Raw genomic sequence first — 23,305 nt, 5'->3', positions numbered from 1 at the left:
GAAACTCAGCAGCATCTCTGGATTCATACTTTTTTTCTTCTTGCCAGCAGAGCTACAAAAGACATGTTCAAGTGGAGCAATAGTTGGTAGTTTACTTCTGGGTCAACATTTGCTCCTGCAGAGCACCTTTCTCTTGGATTTCAGTGAACAATGGTGCCAATGGGATCAACTTTAATATAGTAATATTTAGTATTATAATTAGTTCAAACTGAATGCCAACCTGTGGTTTAAAGAATTTATATAAACTGTGAGCTTCAAAATACAGTGACTAATCTATCCATAATGCCCTGCGCTCCTTTAGATCGATTCTGAAGTCTTCTGGTTTACCAGATGCTTGGTATGTCATCATCTCCTATTATTTCCCCTTCTCAAACGTGAAATGGTCAAGTATGTACAGCATCAAGTTATTTACCATAAATATCACAAAGAGAGAAAAGGAAAACAAGAAATATAACCAAGTTAAATGTATTTTATTGAAAAAGTTCATTCTTAAAACTGAATGATTAATTCAAGCTGCAGAGCAGCTAATGAAAACTGCATGGCAGTGAAAACGAAATAGTGGGCTCAGATAAAGGTTGTCCTCATAAGGATGTTCCTGTAGAAAGAAAAAAAAGTTATGAAGTGTTTACATTAAGCGAAAGATTCTACAATCACATCCGTTCTCTTTACTTACTGGGAACCCAGTTGCTTTAATAACTTTTTCCTGGCTAATTTTCTTTTAGGCCAGATTAGGAGATCTCATTTTTTGGGTTCTGAGGCAGACTGTCAGTCTCTTTACTTTGGCACTACCAAGCACTCTTATTAATCACTATTTCATAAAAACTTACCTTTTAGCCATGAACTTGGGCAGATGAATGTTTTTTTTTTATGAGTTGGTAAGCCTGTAGTGGCTGACTCCTCCCTAGAAAAGCAAACAACCTTTAGAACTAGCTTTTCTCTGAGACCGAGTCCCAACTCAAGCTAAACCCCCACCCCCTCATTAGTGGTCCCCCCACCCTCCCACTATCATTTTGGGGAAGATTCTAATGCATTACGTTGAGCCATTGTTTTAAGGAAATGGGTCAAAGGAAGGTAGAAAATAAAAATTAAAGGGCAAATATATATTAGCACAACAGAGATAATTAAGTGCTCAATTCCTTCAATTGGGAGCCACCAAGAATAGGGTGTCATCTCCAGAAAAACCAAGTTCAGCTTAACTGGACTAATTTGGCTCAATATATTAAGGAAAATATAACAGAAAACTGGATTTTAGATAACTATATGGATGTAAGTAAAATCTGTTCTTACCTACCAGCATAGCAATAAAACCTTTCCTCCTGGTTCTGACTGCTAGTCCTAAGAGTCAGGTGTGCCTTACTCTTGTCTGCCTCCTTCCTTGCGATGGTCACTGAAACTTCACTCCCTCCTAGCTTTCATGGAGCGTGCCGTGGCCTGCCCCTGGCTTATCTGTACTCCACATACCACAAGTGTCTACTCTCAGCTGTAGAGTGTCTGAGCTCGAAGCCATTCGCGCTATACTTGCTAGCAGTTCCTAGAAGCTGAACATCTCTCCTGGATCTTTAAAGGCATTGTCAGGAATCCTGAGGTATCTGCAAACTCCCTTAATAGTTAAGGTTCCACCTGCCATTGCAAACTCAGCCAATATCAAACCCATGGAACTGTATTATCCATCCTTTCCCACCCCCCTCCACCTCCCACCCAACCTCCACCCACCTTCCCCTCCCCTCCCCAAACTTCCAAGTAACACACCCATGGGATGGAATACACAGTCCTAGTGATAAACAAATCTCTATGCTACTAGGTACAAGGCACTGAAATTGAGGGTACCAAAGAGAGGGCTCAAAAGAACCTATGTACAAATAACAATGATTGGATAACTGTTAAAAAGGTTTAGAAATCATTTTCTACACAATTAACATTTTAGGATCGTTGTGTGATTTTGTGCCATGTTTAAAGGAAAACTGCAGTTAAGCACGTTTATAAGCAGTATGGTTCCTCAACATCTCCTTATTTTTAATCTCCGAACTAGTGTGGCTAATCTATTGTATAAATCACTATAAAAACCCACCCAACCACAACAAAGTAAACTGCAGTTTTCCTTTAATGTAAGCCTGTTTTTGTGTTAATAAGAAATTTTTACTGGTGCTGGTCAGTTTAAAAACGTCTCCCAAATACTTCTAAATCTGTGGACGTACAGGGTGGCATTAGCCAGCAGCTGGTTTCTATTCTCTGGCAGAGTTTTGAACTTGAATTGTGATAGAAGCATTCAACATTATCAGGGGTAGTGGGTAGGGAAAGTCCAAAGCTCTGCCAGTCCCAAATCCATACAGTTGTCATTCCATTCAAGAGGATATTAAATCGTTTATTGATTACACATGATGATGATACACAAGCTTCATTCCCATCTATAATTTTATCTGGTACCATAATTCAATTTAGATATATTGCATAGGATGTGCCAACAATCATTAATAACCAAATAAACTCCATGACTCTGCTTGGATGACTCTTTTAATGGTGAGCTCCAGATCACCAACACAGTAACTGTCAATTCAACTACACCAAGGTTTCTGAAGACAATGGCTTCTGACTGAGCCCAAGCAGGTTGTAAATAAATTTCAAATGGAACCTGGCATCACCCTGAAGGAATTCTAACTTCACACTGTTGGGGTAATTTACCAAGATGGCTTCAGAGTTGACTAACTTTACACAGCACATTTAAAAAAAAGACACATTTATTCAGCGTCATGATCAGACTATTACATTTAGCAATCAACAGCATGGGTGCAAAAAAAAAAATACATTAAAACCCTTTGTTGGAATGCTTTACACTTTCCAGAGAACAGAAACTAAAATAACCTGTTATACAATTAGTCACAAATACAGTCCTCGAGTTTTTTTGCCCATACACATGAGTATTGTCTAAAACATGTCTTCTTTGTAGCAGCTAGGCCCTGCCACCACTGTGCTTGGCTGAGTTCACAAATCTGTTGTAACCTGTAGCTTCCCTGTCACTTCTCTGGCTCTCCTCTCCTGCTAAGCTTTGTTTCCTGTTGAACAATATGGAATAAAGTTGTTAATCTAAACATATTAAGACTCAAGGCTACAATCCAACAGCAAGTTGTTTCCCACAAATTTTGCTGATCTGAACATTAACTTAATATCCACAATTTTACTGCAGTTATAATGTTAACTATGTTGCACTGCTCAGCTATATTAGGGTTACTGGGTTCATTATCAATTATAAAAACTAAGTCAAAACACAAAAAGGTGTTTACTTACCTGGCAGTAATTAAAACCTTCTGCCACTGCCATAGCTACTGCTGCTGCTGGAACCGCCATAGCCACCTAAGAATAAAATAAATATGTTGCTTTAAACTTTCGAAATGCCAATAGTAATTAACACTCTTATATTTGAGTCAACAAAGTCTAAATTTCAGAGTTTAAGCTCATGTTTTCAATTTGATTGCAAATTACTAGTCACTTAAGTATCCTGAAGGCTTCAAGTTATTGTCAGCTTTTTATTTCTACACAGACCTAAAATGTATTTACCCATTTGTTATAGGTACACTAAGCCCTCCAATACTGCAAACACATATTTTACCTTGGTTTCGTGGTTTGGCAAAGTATTGGCCTCCACCACCATAGGGGCCAGAGCTTCTGCCTCCAAAGTTTCCTCCTTTCATGGGTCCAAAATTTGAAGACGGATTGTTATAACTGCCAAAATCGTTGTAGCTTCCACCACCTCCAAAATTGCTTCCTAGGTATGGAATGAAATCCTTTATGTATTACTTGGTAAAGATAATAGTTCTGAATTCTAGTGTTCAGAGTGGAAAAGTCACATGACCTGCCTGCCTTCCTCCCACTCTTGATGGCTCCAATGTTTGACTGCACTCCATCCTTTCTTGGCAAAGCATTCAGTTGAATAATCCAGTATTTAAAAAAACATTTACCCAACTCACCATTACACAGCATAGAACATATTCTCTAGCCTTGAAGGCCTTTACCCATTCAGGGACACTGCAAACACATGCTAGATACATCAACTAAGTTAAAGATTCTAAATGCTACTCGAAACTAATCTGATTCCAGCTGAAGATGTCACTATCCACTTATTCAACTATTTGGGAGTGAGGCGGCCCCCAGCTTAAAGCTAGGAGGAGGTAGCATAGCAAGTCCATTAAAAGATACCATGCAGCGTACCACACAATGCTTTAAGAGCACCAAATCCCCAGAAGGGCACAAATTCTACAAAACTAATCTAGCTACCGCACCAAGTACCTGGATCACTGGATACCTACCACTACCACCGCCAAAGCCGCCTCCGCCTCCTCCGTTGTTATAGCTGTCATAGCTGCCACTCCCGCCATAGCCACTGCCCTGGTTTCCATAACCCTGTCCACCACTTCCATAGCCTCTGCTTCCTCCAGAGTAACCAGGGCCGCCTCCTCCATAACCACCTACAAGAATACAATTCTTCTCAATAAGACAAAAGTATTCAACAATCAAAATCCGTTTAAGTGTAATGGGTAACAGCCTGGTCACATGCTGTTATGGTCAGTTTAGCTTGTCATGCACTAGTTTTAGTCTCTACTAACCTATTCTATAGGTTGCCAAAAACTTTTCACCTGTGTATGTCTAAAGAAACAAAAACACAAACTTACCATCATTACCAAATCCATTATAGCCATCCCCACTGCCACCATATCCTCCACCACCACGACTGCCACCAAAGCCACCTGGAAGAGAGTGGAGTTTTAAACCAGGTTTGAAGTACGTGGATTACATAGAATTAGACTTTTATGTCTAAACCTCAGGGAAAAATTCCTATGCTGCAAAAACCATTTCCATACCAAAGAGTTTAACTTCTGGTTAGCAGAAACCAGAACTACATTTGGATAAAACTGTAACTTTAGAAATGTCAGTCAGTAGTCACAGCCACAGGTTGCAAAAAGCACAAGTCATCTGGGGCTAATTAAATTACAAGCTTACTTTTAATTCCCAATAAAGCATAACCACATATACCTCGACCACTGAAGTTTCCTCCACGACCAAAGTTGTCATTCCCACCAAAACCACCTCCTCGACCACCACCGAAGTTTCCAGAACCACTTCGACCTCTTTGACTGGATGAAGCACTAGCCATCTCTTGCTTAGATAGGGCTTTCCTTACTTCACAGTTGTGGCCATTCACAGTATGGTATTTCTGAACTAAAAAATTTCAACGACAAAAAGGGACACAATCTCAGGATTTAGAGTAAGATATGGATTTCAAGCCCCTTGGCAGACGCCAGTCATCTGATACTCACTGACAATCTTGTCTACAGAGTCATGGTCATCAAAGGTTACAAAAGCAAAGCCCCTCTTCTTGCCACTGCCTCGGTCAGTCATGATTTCAATCACTTCAATTTTCCCATACTGTTCAAAATAATCTCTTAGGTGATGTTCTTCAGTGTCTTCTTTAATACCACCAACAAAAATCTTTTTCACAGTTAAGTGGGCTCCAGGTCTTTGGGAATCCTAAAGGGAAAATCCAATTAAGTTATGTATATTAGCAAAATCAGTATTAAAGTTTGCCAACATCCCTGAATGTAACATCCCCCTAATAACACACTTTTAAATGACTAATGCAAGGAAAAAAATATCACTTACTTCTCTTGAGACAGCCCTCTTTGGTTCCACAACTCTTCCATCCACCTTGTGTGGCCTTGCATTCATGGCTGCATCCACTTCCTCCACAGTGGCATAGGTGACAAACCCAAAGCCTCTGGAGCGCTTGGTGTTTGGGTCTCTCATCACCTGAGACAGTAATTCATTTAATATATATTGACTCCAAAACCTATTGTCAGTTCGCCCTTGAATAAGGTAGCAGGAAACTTTATGCTAGCCCTTATGCAAAGCCCTCCAAATTACCTCTACCTATCCAACATAAATCTACTTAGAGCTTTTTCATCAGTTAAAGCCACACCTTCCCTTGCCAAGTTACTTACAACTATAATCCTGTTAACAATCTTCATCAATATTCAGACAGTAACTATAGCAAGATAAGCCAACGAAATCAACTACTTCCAGTGCCCTTTTGTTTCTTCCATGTCTTACCACACAGTCTGTGAGCGTTCCCCATTGCTCAAAATGGCTCCTCAGACTCTCATCTGTTGTTTCAAAACTCAAACCTCCGATGAAGAGCTTCCGTAGCTGTTCAGGCTCTTTGGGAGACTAAGAGTGGGGGGAGGGGAAAGCGTTATGTGGGCCTATATGACAAAACATCTTCCAAACAAAAGAGGCAAAATTAGACAGCAACGTACATAGCACTTATTGTTCCCGCGGGTCGCAGCAAGCCACGTGCTTAGCCCCATTGGGGAGGCGGTATGTTGGGGGCTGGGACACGGCGAGCGCATGCGTCCCTACTCTACCTCCGACGCACGCGCAACAAAAGGACTGGGCGGGAGGAATGCATCGCCTATAAGGGACTACAGCTGTATTTAAAAAAAAAACTCGCCCATTGAGACAAGGTAAAAATCGATTTAGCGTGCCTAAGCGTTTTACCAGGAGGACCAAGGCCGGCGTGATAACTAAGGGTTGCAGGACGGCGGCCTCATGGCGACGAGGACAAAATGGCGACCTGAACTTTGGGAGGGGTAGGCCCTGGCAGCGACCAAAGAACTGCCCGAATGGGCTGGAGCAAGCAGCCAATCCGGGCCGCATCCTACCCAACTCAGGAAGGGACGAGGGAGAAAACTAAGTTGGACAGAATCTTACTCACCTCTGACTTAGACATGACGACCGCGGGAAGGGAGAGTTAACGATGCTTACTCGGCGGCGTCCACCGACAGAAAGGAGTGATCTAACAAACGTATCTGCCAGCCTACCTTCGGCCTCGCTTTTTTATCCCGCCTCCTCGCTTACGGCATTGGTAGACCCCGCCCCTGAGTAGCTCTGACTGGCTATTTGAAATAGCTTCCTACTACTATTGGTCTGTGGCGCCGCATTGCTGCGTAACGTCATCCTCTTGGGCGTTCTACGCAGTCTCCACCCCTTGCAGTCCATTGGTTCCCATGTAATATTATTCTTAACTAGTGTGATTGGCTAGCCAACCAATCATTCATATTTGAACGTACCTAAGGTATTTAAACACTTTTTTAACCCTCCACCCCACGAATATTACATTCTACCCAGTGTCAAAGCATGATTAATGCAATGTATTCAAAAATAGCGAATGAATTTTATTTTTTGCAACAACCGCCTGTTGAGCGCATGTGTAGTAAAATGGCGAGCTTACGCAGGCGCAGTAAGAAGTTCCGCCTGACTCTTGGAACACGTGAAATGGCGGGCGGGAGGCGGCAGCGAACCTACAGCGCTTGCGTAGTGGCGGGAGTTGTGCCGCGTTTTGCGCAGGCGTAATGGGCGGAGAAAACGGTCTGGTCCCAGGATTGGTCGCGCAGGCGCAGGGAAGGATCCGTTTTGGCGGGCGGTTGGCGTTGCGCAGAAGGCGGCGGCAGCTGTGGCTTGTGGTCCGGCCTCACCACAGAAGAACAGGGAAGACATTAGCGTGAGTGATCGGTCTCGATCCCGGGTAAGTGGCGGACAGTCTTGCCTACCCATACAAGGTCTTGAACCGACTCCAACTGGGCCCGTTATTGTGTGAAATGAATGGACCGCGGGGTGGGGGCTAGTGAAGGGGGAGCGGTGGGTCCGGCCAACCAATGGAAGGACAGGGGCGGGATGTTTTATCCCTGTAGGTTCTGCGGCGCTTTGCCGTCTAAGAGTTTGAATGGCGAGTGTATAGGCCAATTGGGTCTGCCTTTAGCTGCCGACTGATCGGTCCTTGGGCCATCGGAATGTGGGAGGCGGGTTTTCCCCTTCTGAGCAGCATCTCACTGAGCCAATGAGCACGAAGCGCGCGGTAGGTTGGGCCCCTCGGAGTCAGCGGTTTGACTCCAATGGGGAATGCGGGAGTTGGGCGGTAAAATGGATGGACCAAATCTGGAGCCAGTAGGAGGACAACCTACAGAGAGCGCTCACCCAGGTCGTCCAATCAGCGCTTCAAAAGACGGAGGTCCTGGATTTGTGTTGGTGAGGAAAGGCAGTTCCTGTGATGGCGCATCGGGGTGGATATTTTATACACAGTGACTCCTCTAACGAATCCTTTAAGCCTCCATTCCATAAGCCTCTCTGGTAGGAAAACTACACGTTTGCTCCTGTATATCTCGAGTTTGGCATTTTTTTCTCCCACGTCAGTACATCCCACCATCCACTATAGGTTTCAGAGGGAGCAAAGAAGGTCTTTTGACTTGGAGAACTAACTAGCTTCTTTAGGAAGACCAACTTGAAATGTTAGAATAAATAGGATAAATCTCTATGTACTGTCGTGGAAAGGTGCCTGAGAAAAATCTATGTAATAATGCATATTTCCATGGACAACTCGATACTTGTAAATCCATAGAAAAAGTTTTGGAAAGCTACATAACAGTGTGTTACCTCTAGGAATACAGTGGGATCGAGGCAGATTGGATCTCTAATGTTTAAACCTTTGCAGAGATAATAATTTGTGACTAAAATTAAAAAGTCAGTTGATTTAGGGTGTTGTGGACAGAAGGGCTCATCCATCACCTGGATTATTCCATTGCCTTTTGATGACATATATTTACTTAAAAGTGTGTATTTTAGATGCGGTCCATCCCCTTTAGGTAATGCCCATTCTGCTTACGCCATGGTTTTTACTAAAATAGAAATTTTCACTACATTTTGGCTGTATCAGAATAGATACGGTTTTACTCACTGATGTATTTATTTAAAGTCAAGAGAAAAATCTTTAAACACTGTAGTGAGTTTAACTACGTATGACGCTCCCTTATGATTAGAGACCTATCTGACGTATAAAAGGTGATTTTAGTTGAGCTTATAACAAACAGGAGAGATTTCCATGTTCTCTGGCACTTCCAAAAGGACAAACCTATTTCACATTTGGTTATAAGGTGTTTGTAGGTATACTAACAATGCAGCTGCTTAATTTTTAAGAACTAAAAGGATATAGGGTTGAAAAAAATACAGTCTGAATCTACAGGTTTTCTTAACTTGAGCACTACTGACATTTCCTGCAGGATAAATGCACTCAGCTCCCCCTACCCCCCCCCCTTTTTAAAAAGATTTTTATTGGGGAATTGGGGGGATGGGAACAGTGCTGGGGAATTGGGGGAAGGGGAACAGACAAGTTGCTGTCGTTTTGTTCTTCACTCTAGTTGTGGAGGACATCGACTCAATGGCCCAAGTTGGTACCATCACTGCACTCTTCCCGGGTGAGGCAGATCAGTCGCCGGCTTCTGGACGGCCGCTCACGCTGGCCGCTGGTTACATACGGTAGCCCATGGCAACCCACTGCCACAGGGGCTGCAGCCTACGCCGTCACCGGCGACTCACGGCAGCCCAGCTCCAGGTTGAGCTGTTGTTCAGCATCTTAGCTGTAGAGGGCAGTGTCACTGGCCCTCATATGTGGGATCCAAACCGGGGGCCTCTGGCGTCCCAAGCCAGTTCCTAACCATTGCGCCTCTCGGCCGGCCCCCTCCACCCCCATTTTTGACAATTGAAATGTCTCCAGACACTACCAGATGTCCTAGGGGTGGGTGTTGGTGGGACAAAATCTTCTCCAGTTGAAAACCATTGATCTAAACTGACAGATGCTAGAGTTGATTATCTTGTCAAAATCTTTGCCAATTGGAAATTAGAGGGAGACGGGTGGTGATGTGTTTAGGAAGTGGTCTTTGGTAAATAGATCACTAAATTCTAATGATTATCTCTTCAGATATAGTGTGGTCATTGTTCAATTGGATAAAAGGAAATTTTCATTAAGGTTTTTAGTATTTAAATATGTTTGATTGCATCTTGTGTTTGGCTTTCTGAAATTATGGCAAATACGTTTGTTAAGAGGGTATATTTGCCCCAGATGCTTCTTACATTTTCACCTGAGTTAAGTCTCTTTCCTTTATTGGGATTCTTTTGGATCAATGTCTCAAAACTTTGTTGATCTTAACCCTTAATAAAAAATACATTTTAGGGCCGGCCGAGTGGCGCGATGGTTAAGAACTGGCTTGGGACGCCAGAGGGCCCCGGTTCGGATCCCACATATGAGGGCCAGTGACACTGCCCTCCACAGCTAAGATGCTGAACAACAGCTCAACCTGGAGCTGGGCTGCCATGAGTCGCCCGCGACGGCGTAGGCTGCAGCCCCTGTGGCAGTGGATTGCCATGGGCTACCGTATGTAGCCAGCGGCCAGCAGCCACAGTGAGTGGCCGTCCAGAAGCCGGCGACTGATCTGCCTCGCCAAAGAAGAGCGCAATGATGGTGCCAACTTGGGCCAGTGAAGCAACGTCCACAGCTAGACTGAAGAACAAAAGGACAGCAACTTGTCTGTTCCCCTTCCCCCTATTCCCCAGCACTGTTCCCATCCCCCCAATTCCCCAATAAAAATCTTTAAAAAAAAAACATTTTATACTGACTCTGTACACACATTGAAACAAGTTTCACTCTACAAATGTGCAAAGCACTCTTGATATTTTTGCATCTACAGCACACTATTTTATTTTCTTAAACATGCAGGTCATTTTCTGCTGAACTGATTTCACAGTTGTGGACTGACCCACAGTTCAGAGAAAAAAGAAAAACAACTATTCCAAAGAATAGGTAACTAAATTATGTCACCTTATATTACTCTCTGTGTGGATTCCTGCCATCTCCAGCTACTTGGATTATAAACAAATCAATCAGTGAACCCTTACTTGATATCTGATATATTTTCATTTGAAAGATTTTAGGCTTTGAACAGAGTCCTTGGTTTACTGTGGTGTGCAAGTAAAAATTGTTTGTTTTACTGTGAATTCTCTTAAAATGTCATAATAGGTCTGCTGAACGTTTCTCTGGTGGGGAAAGTTTAGTGCGTAATTTTTCGTTAAAATTTTGGGACTATCACATTGTCTAACTTGAAACTTTTTTTCATTGCCTTTGTAGAACCTGGCTTGGTTGTTAACAAGACAGAATGTTGAGCATGTGTTACAAAAATTAAATTCCAAGCATCTGTGCTTAGACCTTAGAGCAGCTGTTCTCAACCTTCCTAATGCCGTGACCCCTTAATACAGTTCCTCATGTTGTGGTGACCCCCAACCATAAAATTATTTTCTTTGCTACTCTATAACTGTAATTTTGCTACTGTTATGAATCGTAATTTAAATAGGCGACCCCTGTGAAAGGGGTTGCAACCCACAGGTTGAGAACCGCTGCCTTAGAGGCATACTATTGCAGCCAAACCTAAAAGGGAAAATAACACATCTCACTGAAAACCAATCAGTAGAAAGCTTCTATCTGGGTAATAGATAAGCAGAGTGATGGTGAGAAAAAGAGAAAGAACATCTTCTGAAGTGATTAGATTTTTATATGCCTGGGAAAGTTTTGGTGGTTTTAGAGCCCTGATAATAGCTCTAGAAAAGAAAGGTATCCAGGGTACAAAGGTTTCTGAGGAAGACTAGTAATTTTTTGCTTTTATTAAGGTATTTTATTTAACCACAGAGTATGATTTATATATCTTATTAGAATAGCCCATTTAACAACCCCTGGTAAAGCATTTCTTTCCTTTTTTGTTCTTTTACTTGGTCTATTTTTATTTCCATTCACCTTTACATGAAATTGTGTCTAAAGCTGTGTATATTGATTTTAAAAGCAATAAATTATAGTTTGAGATATCACTTGTAACTGACTCAGTATGGCTGCTATTTACACATGAACTTGGACTCTGGGCAATTATCTTTTTTCTGTGACATAAACTTTGATTTTCCTTTCCTCCTTGTAGAGGATGGCTTTAGCTGATCATTTGTACTAATGGGAAGGAGTCCAGGTCATCCTGAGAAGAGTTGGCTTGTGCAGAGTCCAAGACGCAGATTTGTTGGATTTCTGTGAGCCACTTGAAGCCACATATTCATTTCTGATGACAACTTTACACTTGTGTTGGCAGAACACCCACAGTGACAACTGTTGCCTATGTTTAGTCTGCCCAAGAGCTCTACCAACTAGCATGTTTGGGGGAAATGTATACTGTTCTTAGCAGCTATGTAAATATTAAACCTTTCGGAGTTTCTCTTCACAGATCTGTCAATATTTTGGGGGTACATTGCATCCTGTGGTTGCATTTTACCCTTTGAAATGAGGATGAGAGGCTTTAGGCAGTCCTTGGGTCACTTGAAGCAGTTCTTTTAGGATCAGTAATTTGTTTTATATGTGTCCAGTTTATGGTTTTTAAATTTTTACTTCCCCTGTGTATTAATTTCTTGTGGCTACTGTAACAAATTACCACAGACTTGGTGGCTTCAAACAACAGAATTACTCTCACAATTCTGGAGGGCAGAAGTCTGTAATTAAGAGGTTGAGCCCCCTCTGGAGGCTCTATTGGAGAGCCCTTTCCTGGCCTCTTCAGCTTCTGGTGTCAGCCTCATTTTGTGACCTCATCTCTCCCTGCTGTCTTCACATTCACATTCTTTTCTCTGTATCTATTTCAGAATTCCTTCTGCCTCTCTTATACATGTGATTGCATTTAAGGCCCACCCAGATAATCCAGGATAAATTTCTCCTTTCACATCTTTTAATCACATCATTTACCACATAAGGTAATATTCACATGTTGGGGGGATTAGGACATGGATATTTTGGGGGGGCCATCATGCAGACCATTACACTCTGGTTCTCTAAGCCCTATCCAAATAAATTTTACTTAATTCAAAAAAGAAAAGGTTACTTGAAAAAAATGAGAGGCAAATGAGGGGGTGGGGGGCAAGGCTCAGGAAACCTGGTTTCCTATTTCTGCCATTAAATAATGACATAGTAACCTTGGGTGAGCCACTTGTGCCTTCCTCGGTCCTCAGTTTCTTCATCTTATATGGATGGAATTGGGTAGGTGGTAGTTAACAGCCTTCTAGACCTAACACTCATAGTGACTCTTAAAATATCTTGCAGTTTATTTTTGAAGTCAGTAATTTTAAATGCAGATCAATAATTCATTCTAACATTTTGGGCCAGTATAGTCCTGTGGTGGTCTTGCCTAGGACTTGAGAGACAGAAGACTTGAGTTGTTGACTGGTTGTCAAGTCCCTGGGGTATTAACACAGGATAACAAACCTGTACTTGTTAATTGTGTGTGATTTTCTAAAAAGAGTGTCGCGGACCAGCTGGGCCATTTTCCATTATCATCGGATTTGCTTTCCAGTAAGAGTAGTTCATCAAAATTAAACACTGACAGATTTTTCTGCCTGGAACTAGGTCATGGGCCTAGTTTAAAATTTTTTCGCATGTATTATTCTCCAAATTTACTGAGTGCCTGTTCCATAGTGCCTCATCGCTTAGAAGGACACTGGAAAGCGTGGGATTAAGATGGTATTGTTGAAAGGACTATTTCAAGATCAAGTTTTATAACACACTCATTATTTCTTCCATGGAGGAAGAGTCAACTTGAATTCAAGTATTTTTCTGATTGTAATCTACATTTCTCAGAATAAAGCAAATTCATATCTAAGCCAGCAGTCATAATTATGTCGGAATAAAATGCCCTGTGCTAAAGAGGTCAGCCGACGGGCTGGGAAATCTGTCTGAAGTTTGGTTTCTCAGGCAAATCCTTGGACTCTGCATGCCTTGTTTCTCATCTTTAAATCAGTAAAACTCACCTCACACAGAGCTGTGGAGTGTAATATACTGCTAATTTGTTCAGTATTTCAACAATAAATTATATCTAAGGATCTCAAAACATAGGCAAACCTCATTTCTATGAGTAGTTGGAGACAAGCATAGATAAAACTTACAGATAGTTCAGGAAATTCATTAAAGTTACTTTTAAATTCCTCTATCCCACATTTTACTTTTTTTCCTGTGTATTTTCCAAAGTGTTTTCTTGTTCTTTTTCCATAACAGGCATGAGAAAGGTAGGGGAAATAGCTAACACCAGGTTATGTGATAAAGGGATCAATTCATCAAGAGGACACCACAATCCTAAATTTTGCACAACTAATGATAAAGCGTCATACTAAATGATAGAAAAAAAGATAGACCTGAAATATATACATCTGCAATTATATTTAACAACACACTTCTAAGCCATGGATCAAAGGAGATCACAAAGAAAATTAGAAAATATCTTGAACTGAACAAAATTGATAACATGACGTATCAAAATTTGTGAGATGCAACTAAGGCAGTGCTTAGAAATTTGTAGTATTAAATGCTTCAGTTAAAAAAACAAAAAGGTCTAAAGTTGGTGACCTAGGTTTCCATCTTAACCTAGAAAAAGAGCAAATTAAATCCAAAGTAAGCAGAAGAAAGGCAGTAAATAGTTGATGAATTATAAAACAAAAACAAAATGAACTGAAAGTTGGTGTTTTGAGAAGATCACTAAAATTAAACCAAGCAAATCTGATCAGGAAAAAAAAGAAAGATACAAATTACTAATGTCAGGAATAAGAAGGCATATCACTCACTACTGATCCTACAGACATTAAAATGCTAGTAAGGGAATATTATGAACAACTATGCCAACACATTCAATGTCTTAGATGAAATGAATCACCTCCTTGAAAGACAAACTACCAAAGCTCACTTCAGAAGAAATACAGAACCTCACTAGTCCTATATCTATTAAGGAAATAGAATTTGTAGTTAAAAACCTTGCCACAAAGAAAAGTCCAGGCCCAGATGCCTTCACTGGTAAATTTTACCAGACTGTTGCAGAAGAAATAACATCAATTCTATACAGTCTTCAGGAAAATAGAACACTTATAAAAACATTTGTTATTTTTAACTTCATCTGCTATCAGACATTTAACTTTTATTTGCTTTACATTTTTAAAGTGTTTTCTAGTTCTTTTTCTTTTCTCATAGACCTATGAGATAAGTAGGGCAAATAACTAACACCCTTGAGGTGAAGTGAAGTTGGACCTTTCAGTGGTCTAGTTGGGATAGAACCCACATCTCCTTATTCCTAGTCCTGATCTTGCCACTGTTAACAAGTTGCCCCTTTAGTAGCTTTTTTGGAAACAGAACCACTGACTTAACCAAGGAGAAACTGTTAAAATCCTTAACCATTAAGTCGAAGACTGGGCTAGACTCAGTGCTCATGCGATGCTTGACACTAAGCCCTCAATAAATATCCCATAACCAACCAATCAGTTTTAGAGCAAGAATTAGAATTGCTATATTAATCATCCCTTTGGTCTAGGATTTGAATTGGGATTGTAGTTGGAAACTGGACAAAAAGAGAATCAGAAACATCTTATTTGTCTTAAGTAACATGTCAGAATGCTCAGTGGAAGAGCTGGGTGGTCTGAGATTGGCCATTCGTTTAGTCATTTATCTGATGGTGGCCTTTCTTTGCATGTAACTATCAATATATCTGAAGTGTAGAGCACACTTTTATGATATTGTGGCCTAGTAACTCACACTTAAATGTCAATAGAGACACTTGCAAAGACCTACAAGGTTCAATAATTTCTGGTGTGGGTTTGTTTCTCCTGTCATCACCCATTATGTATTTTTTTACAGCTTTTAAATTGCCACAGAGAGAAATTGGTCAGGATCATAATAGATGGCCAAGGAGCTGCCAAGGATATTGTTGTATGGGATGGGAAAAAGTTCAATACTGGCTTGATTTTATTTATCTAAATTGTAAGCTATGACTTCAATATAATTCATGTTGCAAATACACCAAGGTAATGGCAAAGCACAAAATTATGCCAATGTTGAAGGAATGCTCTTTTATTCCCTGAAGTTTTTCAGTCTGAGATATCTTATTCCAATTATATCAAAACTCCTTTTTTGTCAGCATGTATTAGTTAGATTTTAGCATATTGATTTAAATTCTAATACCAACTCAACAGTTAGATTAGAGGTATTAGAGATTAGAGATTTTAGTTTATGGTTATACAAATTCTATGTCTCTTGAATCTGTCTCTTCACTAAACTTAGAATATGGGAGAATATAAATTGTCTGGCATAGTAGAAGCTCTTCCTTAAAATAGAGGATTTGTTGAAATGACCTGAAGGGGCCTTTGTAACCCTTAAATTGCTGATGTCCAAAATCTGCACAAACTGGATGATGCCAGGGTAAGCACTAGTCTTAATTTTATGGCTGTTTGAAAAATGCTTTATGATCATAATCTTATTTGGGGTGGACACTTCAGCTCTCTTTTAACCTTTCTGCATTTTGTGAACATGCTCTGCCAAAGTGGTATGTAAAAATCTAAGATTCATGGTAATATACTCAAACATTGCTGTTACCCATTTTTCTTGATTTATTTATGATGAAATCGCCAGGTTCTTCATGAAAGGTGACAAGATCTACTAGTTCATGCTTCATCACTTTTAATTAAGAGAGGAGTATGAGATTAACACCCACCTGAGGCTGTGGTACCTTGAGATGAGTTCAGTGCATTCCAAGGATAGAGTTGTTAGAAAGCACCATCTGGAAGACATTTGCCAGTGGTGCCAAATTCTACTTTCTCATAAATCTTAGAAAAATTGGATATCTAACCTTCTGCCCAGGGATGGTTTAAGTGTGCCCTAAGTGAATTTAAAGAAGACTGACACTTCAGAGAAGAAATTCAGTAGACTTTAATAAAGGAAAACAAATCCCATATAAAATTATTATTTGGTGGGATTGTGATCTGGTAATGAGATATCAAGAATTTATGTTACTGCTAAATGTACCAGTGAGCCAGACTTATAAATTTTAAGCAGTTCTGAGAATTGCTTTAGTACACATTTATATTTTTAATGGTGGTCAGAACTTGGAGGATAGTACAACCAAATAAAATTTATAAGGCAGCCTTTATCTCCACTTATGATATATATGCTTTAATGTAAAAAACTAAAAAATCCTTTACTTCCTTGCTCACTGGAGCAGGAGACTTGGATAATCAACAGGATACTTTGCCCCAGAATCGTTCTGTGACTGGTTGAAGCAGTGCCTCGGCCTGATTTTTAAAAGACCACAAACTGGAGCTGTGCTAGCCAAAGGGAGAGCATTTCTTCTCTCCACACTCTCTATTAGTAAAGTTTGTGTTGTCTATATGTGGCTTGTTAATGATAGGGGTGTTAACGACCACAGTTAATCTTCCCTTTGTAACTCTTTTCTGATCCAGTCTCTTAAACAGACATTTAAAAAGCTCTTAACTCCTCTTGAATTGGGTGCTCATGGGCTTTTGGTGGAGGTGGAGTGATAGTTATCAGCCCATTTAACAAAACCTGAGACAGCCAGGACAGCTGTAATGTGCATCTCTATGCTGTGTTTTTGTTAAAATGCCACATGGCTAATACTTTGGAAATCATAAATCTAGTGGAAGAAAACATCTTTATAGAGGGTATTTAGGTTTTATGCAGTATGTGTTACAAACCTAAAACCACTGGTACTTCTAGATCCGTAAAGAGGGAAGACCCGGATTAAAATGGTTTTGTAAATTTGGTTTCGTTTCATCTGTTTTGTTACGATATACTAGATAAAGGACATTTTCAAGACAAGGCTGTAGCTGACAATTTAATCTTCACCTAAGCCACGAGCTTTCCCCAAGGGTGGTAGGAGAGAAATAGGAATTTCTTAAGCCCGGGCCTACTGAAGTCACCCCCATCAGTGGCGTATTTAATTAATACACATGATAGGAAGCTTTGCATATGCCCTCACCTACTCTTTAGAATGGCTTCTTTCTGGGGGCTTTTGCCTTCTTAGTGGGCTTATAAATTTATATTGAAACTCTAAAATGAAGAGAGAGTTCAATGATTATTTTAACAATTGGTCTGACTACCTCTTCCAAATAGTTTGGTGAGGCAACTTAACCAGTTATTTTCTATGACTTTAAATAATACAAAGAAAGCTTAGAGAAAGATTTAGAATTTATATATATATATAGATATATGCTTTTGCTTATAAATAGTGATGAAAATAAAACGTGCTACACATGAAGATCTAAAGTCACCAAGACAGCTGGCATTGAAAAGTAGTAACTAAAGGGGCTAGAGCAGAGCCTGAACTAGACAGAGCAGATACCAGAGACCCCATCCCGTGTGGGTGGTTCTGGGGTTCCAGGATGAATTGGTTAATGCAAATAGTTAACCATCATCTCTTCTGGTTTTCCCCAGATTTCTGTAATTTCTGGGGACTGGCAATTTCAACACATTTTTTTCTTTTATCCTTATAATGTGTGGGGTTTTTTGGTCCCTCTCTTTCTGCTTCACCTTCTCACCCCTCCCCCTCCCCCCCCTTTTTTGGAAGAGTCATCTGTTAAAGAAGTCTCCTGTCATCCCCTTGGAATGTGGGTTCTGACTATGCCTGACTATAATGCTCTTTGATGTTTTCCCAAGGCTGACTTCTCACCAGATCCCTGGTTTAGGTGTTTTTCCCTAGCACTCAGAGGCCTATAAGGTGAATTTGCCTTGTATCCTTGATGTGAAGGACTGGTGGGGCCTGCTCTTTTCTTGTGTCCTTATAGGCAGTAAAAATTGCCAGAATCTATCAGTAGTTGTTGATACCTTTACCAGAGAGTTCCTGTGTATGTTCAGGAAGGAGCTGAGAGCTATGACGGCAGAAAGACTCTAGAAACTTGAGAAGCTGCTCACCCCTTCCTATGGAGATTTCCACACTGATAAGGTTTCACTCAGAAGTTCATCCACTTTTCCTCCAGCTTGGTATCGGGATTCTACCTTAATCACTTCATCATCCTGCCAGCCATGTCTCATTTCTCATACTGGGACGCTCCCTCCTCCCAAGCCCAGCGTGAACCACCAGTCTTGATTCTTTATCTGGTCCAGGCTCTAGCCCTTAAATTGTCCATCTGGCTTTGTGTTTCATTTGACCCTAATACACTGGGTCGCGCTGTCTAAAAGAGAATTATGTCCCCTCCCATGTCTGAGTGCATTTCTCATTTCTTACTGCTGTTCCCGAGCAGATCTGTAACTTCAAGGTTAAGATAAGACACATTCCATCAGAACTATGTCGTCATCCTTGCCAGCTTCTGATCTGTGACTGTCCAGGAGATTTACAAGACAATTGCATGCCATTCTTTACAGAATATTATGGTTGGACTCTGACTCCTGGCATCAGGCCCAATTTGATTTGTCAGCTGTTATAAAACCCATTTCCAAAAGAATAAGGGTTCTCAGCCATGTGCCCTTTAGGCAGTTCTTAAGAGTGGAAAGGAGGGAATTGATCTGACTATTCCCTGATGTTTTAGGGAGGGAGATGGACTCCAGAATATTTTTGTCCCTTCCTTGAATTCACTTTTTTTCTGAAAGGTTAGTGTTGCTCTCATTCTTTCCTGTCATTCATCCTGCTTCATAGAATTACCATTAGTCTTTTCATAATGCCATCTCCAATGCTTTTCTGAGTTTTAAGGCGTAAGAATAAGTATTTTACCCTTGAGAGAGAATGTACCTGCCTGTCCTCTGAAGGTTTATTGGTTTACCATTGCCTAATTAACAAAGACACTGTTCCTCCTTTCTTGCTACTAACATGTTGAGCTGCAGGAGTTACTGCATGTGATATGGTTTAACAGCTTAGGAATTTGGAAGGTCACATATTTCCTGCTGTTGTGTTCGGCCCTATAATATTTTTACAAAAGCTTCACTTTAGGGGTCTGAAACAGCTCTTTGGTTTTGACATAAACTTACTCTTTCCCTAGGAGGTAGGCAGTGGGGATTTATTTGGCCCATTTTAATGATTCGAGTTAGATCTAAAATTTATTTACTCAAGATCACACATGGCAACCTAATCACAGAAGCAGAACCCTGATCTAATTCCTTTGGCATTGTTTTCATATCCCTGTTAAACAAAAAATTTTAACTTCCGCAGCTGAAAGAAAGGGGTTTTTAGGCCATTGCCAGCAAAAAAAAAAAAACACCAGACCGATCTTGGGGCATTGAGTCTAAACCACCAGCATCACGGCTAGGTAGGAAAGAGAACCTATCTGTTGTCCCGGAGTTTTGCAAGTGTTTTTATATATCAGGCAGGGAGGAGAATGATGTAAACCCTTCTGAAAGGATTTACATTAGCTATAGACACACGGCTTGGGAGAAGGCTTGGGAGAAGGTGAGCCGGGGCTAGTTCTGGGATAGGTGTGGTAGAGTCCGCGAGGAAGAAGTGTCCGCTCCTCTGGATTAGTTGTGGGCAGCAGGTTGGAAAAGTTCATGTATAAATTAGAAGGCGAAGGCTCCTGAGATCCTGTGTCTGGCTGTTCTCTCTCTTGGATAATCTCAAAAATAGCCACCTGGAAATTAATTCTAAATTCCAACAGATATACAGGAAATATGAGCAGTTTTTTGTCAGGGCTGGCCCACAGCTATTAACAGGCTGTTTGTTCTTTTACTCTGGCTGCTGTATTTGTTTTAATTTAGAACATCTCAGATTTATTTTTCTTGTCATCCCTTAACTATGAAAAGTTAAAGTTAGGAAAAGTCATAAAAGGCAAATTTTACGCAGATTTCCTTATTCAAAGTTGAGGAAATCCTCTGTACTCGAAAACTGTCCACTTTGCTCTCATACCTCACAATTTCTAATGTCCGACCACCAAAATAGTCACCGTTCTCTGCTTGTTTTTCAGTTGGGTTGCTTTTTGTCCCTTTTTCATACTGTCCTGTGGCAGCCACCTCTGTTTCTAAAGACACATATCTGTAAAGCAGAGCTCTCTAAAATGTTCTTTAGGGCCAGGAGAAATGAACATTTGTGGGACTGCAAATCTCTAAATATCTCTCCTTTATCTCAGTCTTCCTTTTCTTAAATATTAGGGATTATTGATATGTGGAATTTTTAATTATATATTTCAGATGGGTAGTAACTTAAAAATTTGTTTCATAACAAGATTAATGAGAAGTGGTTTTAACAGTAATGGTTGTGGCTGGTCTGCTCTCCCCACCCTTTTAAAAAAACTACTTAAAGATTAATTCTTTTTTTTTTGGTCTACCTATAATTTCAGTGGAAAGTTTCTTTGGTAGTGCTTCAAAGCTCTGGGTTCTGTTTCTGTATCTAGTAATCTCCCAAAGAAGGAAAGTTGTTTAGTATCTTTGAAATAGTTCCCTTCCCCCTTTCCTGTTAGCCTCCCCCAAAGCAATTTTAATTAACTGTTCAGTGACAGATGGTAGAAGAGGCCTTGTCTAAAGTGCTTCTGGTGGGCTGGATTGGGCTGGGTGGTTTGTACGGATCCTGTTGTAGAAGGATCTAGCCTTTCCCCTCCCCCTTACAGTTCAGCTATAATCCTGTTAGATCTTAAAATGCTATTGATTAATTCCCAGTGCTCTTAGAGGAAGGAAAAAGCACAAGTTTTGGATTTAAAACCCAAGAACCTATTCCCTTGAGCTCTGAATGTCTTAGCCTTGAGGCCAAGGGTGGTACCCTCCAACTTCTCCACCCAGTCTTCACTGAAAAGGAAAGTTAAGGCTTTTAACTTTTCAGTTTGCCTCTCCCCCTTAGTCTAGTACTGCTGCCAGTTGCCATGGCAACGGACTGGGACAGCTGCGCAGTGGCGCCCAGGCAGCTGGGTGGGGGCGGGGGAGCTGCCAGCCCGCCAAGCCCCAGACCTGGGAGGGGAGGCCCCTCCTGTTAGCCCAGAGGGAAAGAAAGAACTGGGGCGATCCGGTAGGTAAAAGAGGGAGCCCCCATTCATTTTCTCCCTTTGGGGCGCCTCTTCTGCATGAAGGTATAAAGGGAGATTTTCCTCTTTTCTCCCTCAAACTGAAGAACACATATGTAAATCCTTGTTTTTCCTCGTGAGGCAGGGGAGGCCATAGCCACAATGCTTAACTGCATGCATCTAACCCAGGGCTGGTTTTAACCCCAGCGCTCTGACCTAAACTGCTCAGCTCCCGGAAATTCCAAGGTGAGTGGGGGTGGGGTGGGATATTCTCCCTGGAATATGACATTTCCTGTCTCTGGTGAGGTCGGAGGCTGTTTTTATTTTAAATAAATCAAATATTTTTTTCTTGAAGCTTAGGACTCTTCTAAATTTATGGAAAAATCATTTTGAAACCCCTTATCTACATTCTCCTGCCCACCTCCTCTTCTGAAAAAAGTATTTTAATGAAAACTTAGTTTTATTACAGGGCAGTAATGGGTACAGACAATTTTTTGGTGTGCAAACCTATTGCTAGTAAGTTCTGGAGATCTGGTTTCCAATATACTTAGAATAATTCCTTAAATTTTGCTAATTTGAAGTAAATGATAAATGCAACTTTTTATGCTACTTGTCTTGAACAAAATTCTGAGATTAGTAATGGCCTTCCTTAATCCTGGGAGTGGTTTTCTGGTCAAGATGGAAATATTTTTATAGAGTGCTGAAAAATCTTTAAAGATTACAGCAAAACAAATATGGAGTTCAGCTAAGAAAAACAATTCCTGCTCCTCTGTAATCCAGACTGTAGGCACCATTTAGCATGGTTAAGGAAGAATTCTTAAAAATGATTATGGTAACAATGTGGGAATTCAAAAAACCTAGATTCTCTTTGAGTACCCCCTGGTTGTGCATATTTCTGAGCTTAACTCAATTTCCATTTGTGCTGCCTTGCTTCAGCTTTCCTTGGGCCAATGAATAGCTCCACTGTGTTTTGAGGCTTCATGTTGATGTGAGTCTGGGGCCAGACTTCTTTTTCCTCCTCCTCTTCCTTTGGCCCAAAGTCAACTCCAGTTAAGAGGAGAGGGTACCTCCTTAACTATTTGAATTAGTTGAACCTTGAGAATTATTGAACAATCCAATGACTAATTTTAATTTTACCACTAAAAAATTTATTCTCCCTGCCTCCCTCCCATCCACAAATGTAAAAGGAGGCTTAGTGTGTTTGAGATGTCAGCCTTGCTTTTGTGAGCTGATGGATGCTCTGAAGAGACAAGCTCAAGTTGTTTAAGGGAAATGTACCGAGTCACTGAAAATGTGGTGAAAGATGCCTGAGAAGGCCTTTTTTTGTGCTGCTAAGAGACCAAATAGTCAAGATGTACACAGCAGAAGAAAGTTAAATTTTCGTGGATTTTCTTTTTTCATTTTTATAAAGAACCTTATTCACCTTGGAGGGAAAGGTTTTACTTCTGTCACAGTTCTTTGAACTGCAGGTCTTCCACATTTTTCTTTGAGTTTCTGGCTTGTAGACAGTTATAGAAGTAGCCAGGAATAACATACCACACTACCTATCTTTTGGAATCTGAAATTAGAGGAGTTAGACAATTGTGCCATCTAATTTTGGTCTTGTTAGCTGAAGGGAAAGTTGGGATTGACATATATATATATATATATATATATATATATATATATA

At 40.7% G+C, this 23,305-nt stretch overlaps 2 protein-coding genes across 7 annotated transcripts in view; one reads left to right on the top strand and one right to left on the bottom strand.

Moving 5' to 3' along the window:
• Positions 1-867: 867 nt before the first annotated feature.
• On the bottom strand, positions 868-6,873 carry HNRNPA1 (heterogeneous nuclear ribonucleoprotein A1). Of its 3 annotated transcripts, none has more exons than XM_019659792.1 (10): positions 6,764-6,873; positions 6,100-6,216; positions 5,653-5,799; positions 5,310-5,520; positions 5,026-5,211; positions 4,665-4,739; positions 4,302-4,460; positions 3,605-3,760; positions 3,283-3,348; positions 868-901 (listed from the first exon to the last, which is right to left on the bottom strand). In XM_019659792.1, exons 1-9 carry the CDS (start codon positions 6,776-6,778, stop codon positions 3,293-3,295), a joined length of 1,122 nt encoding a protein of 373 aa, XP_019515337.1. In that variant the 5' UTR covers positions 6,779-6,873; the 3' UTR covers positions 868-901; positions 3,283-3,292. The 3 variants fall into 3 exon arrangements, with proteins under 3 accessions (XP_019515337.1, XP_019515336.1, XP_019515338.1); XM_019659791.1 differs by lacking the exon at positions 868-901 and adding an exon at positions 2,342-3,050; XM_019659793.1 differs by lacking the exons at positions 868-901; positions 4,302-4,460 and adding an exon at positions 2,342-3,050.
• Positions 6,874-7,436: 563 nt separating this feature from the next.
• CBX5 (chromobox 5) overlaps positions 7,437-23,305 on the top strand; it is a 38,810-nt gene continuing 22,941 nt past the window's right edge. The window contains exon 1 of one of the 4 annotated variants that reach the window (XM_019659765.1): positions 7,437-7,573. The gene's annotated coding sequence lies outside the window, so the exon portion shown is untranslated. The other 3 variants (XM_019659768.1, XM_019659767.1, XM_019659766.1) reach the window with 3 other exon arrangements.

The sequence above is a fragment of the Hipposideros armiger genome, unplaced genomic scaffold (assembly GCF_001890085.2).
Source record: "Hipposideros armiger isolate ML-2016 unplaced genomic scaffold, ASM189008v1 scaffold_303, whole genome shotgun sequence".
In the NCBI taxonomy this organism is placed as follows: Eukaryota; Metazoa; Chordata; class Mammalia; order Chiroptera; family Hipposideridae; genus Hipposideros; species Hipposideros armiger.
Note: the sequence above shows the minus strand (reverse complement) of the source record. Positions and strands in the feature narration are given on the sequence as shown.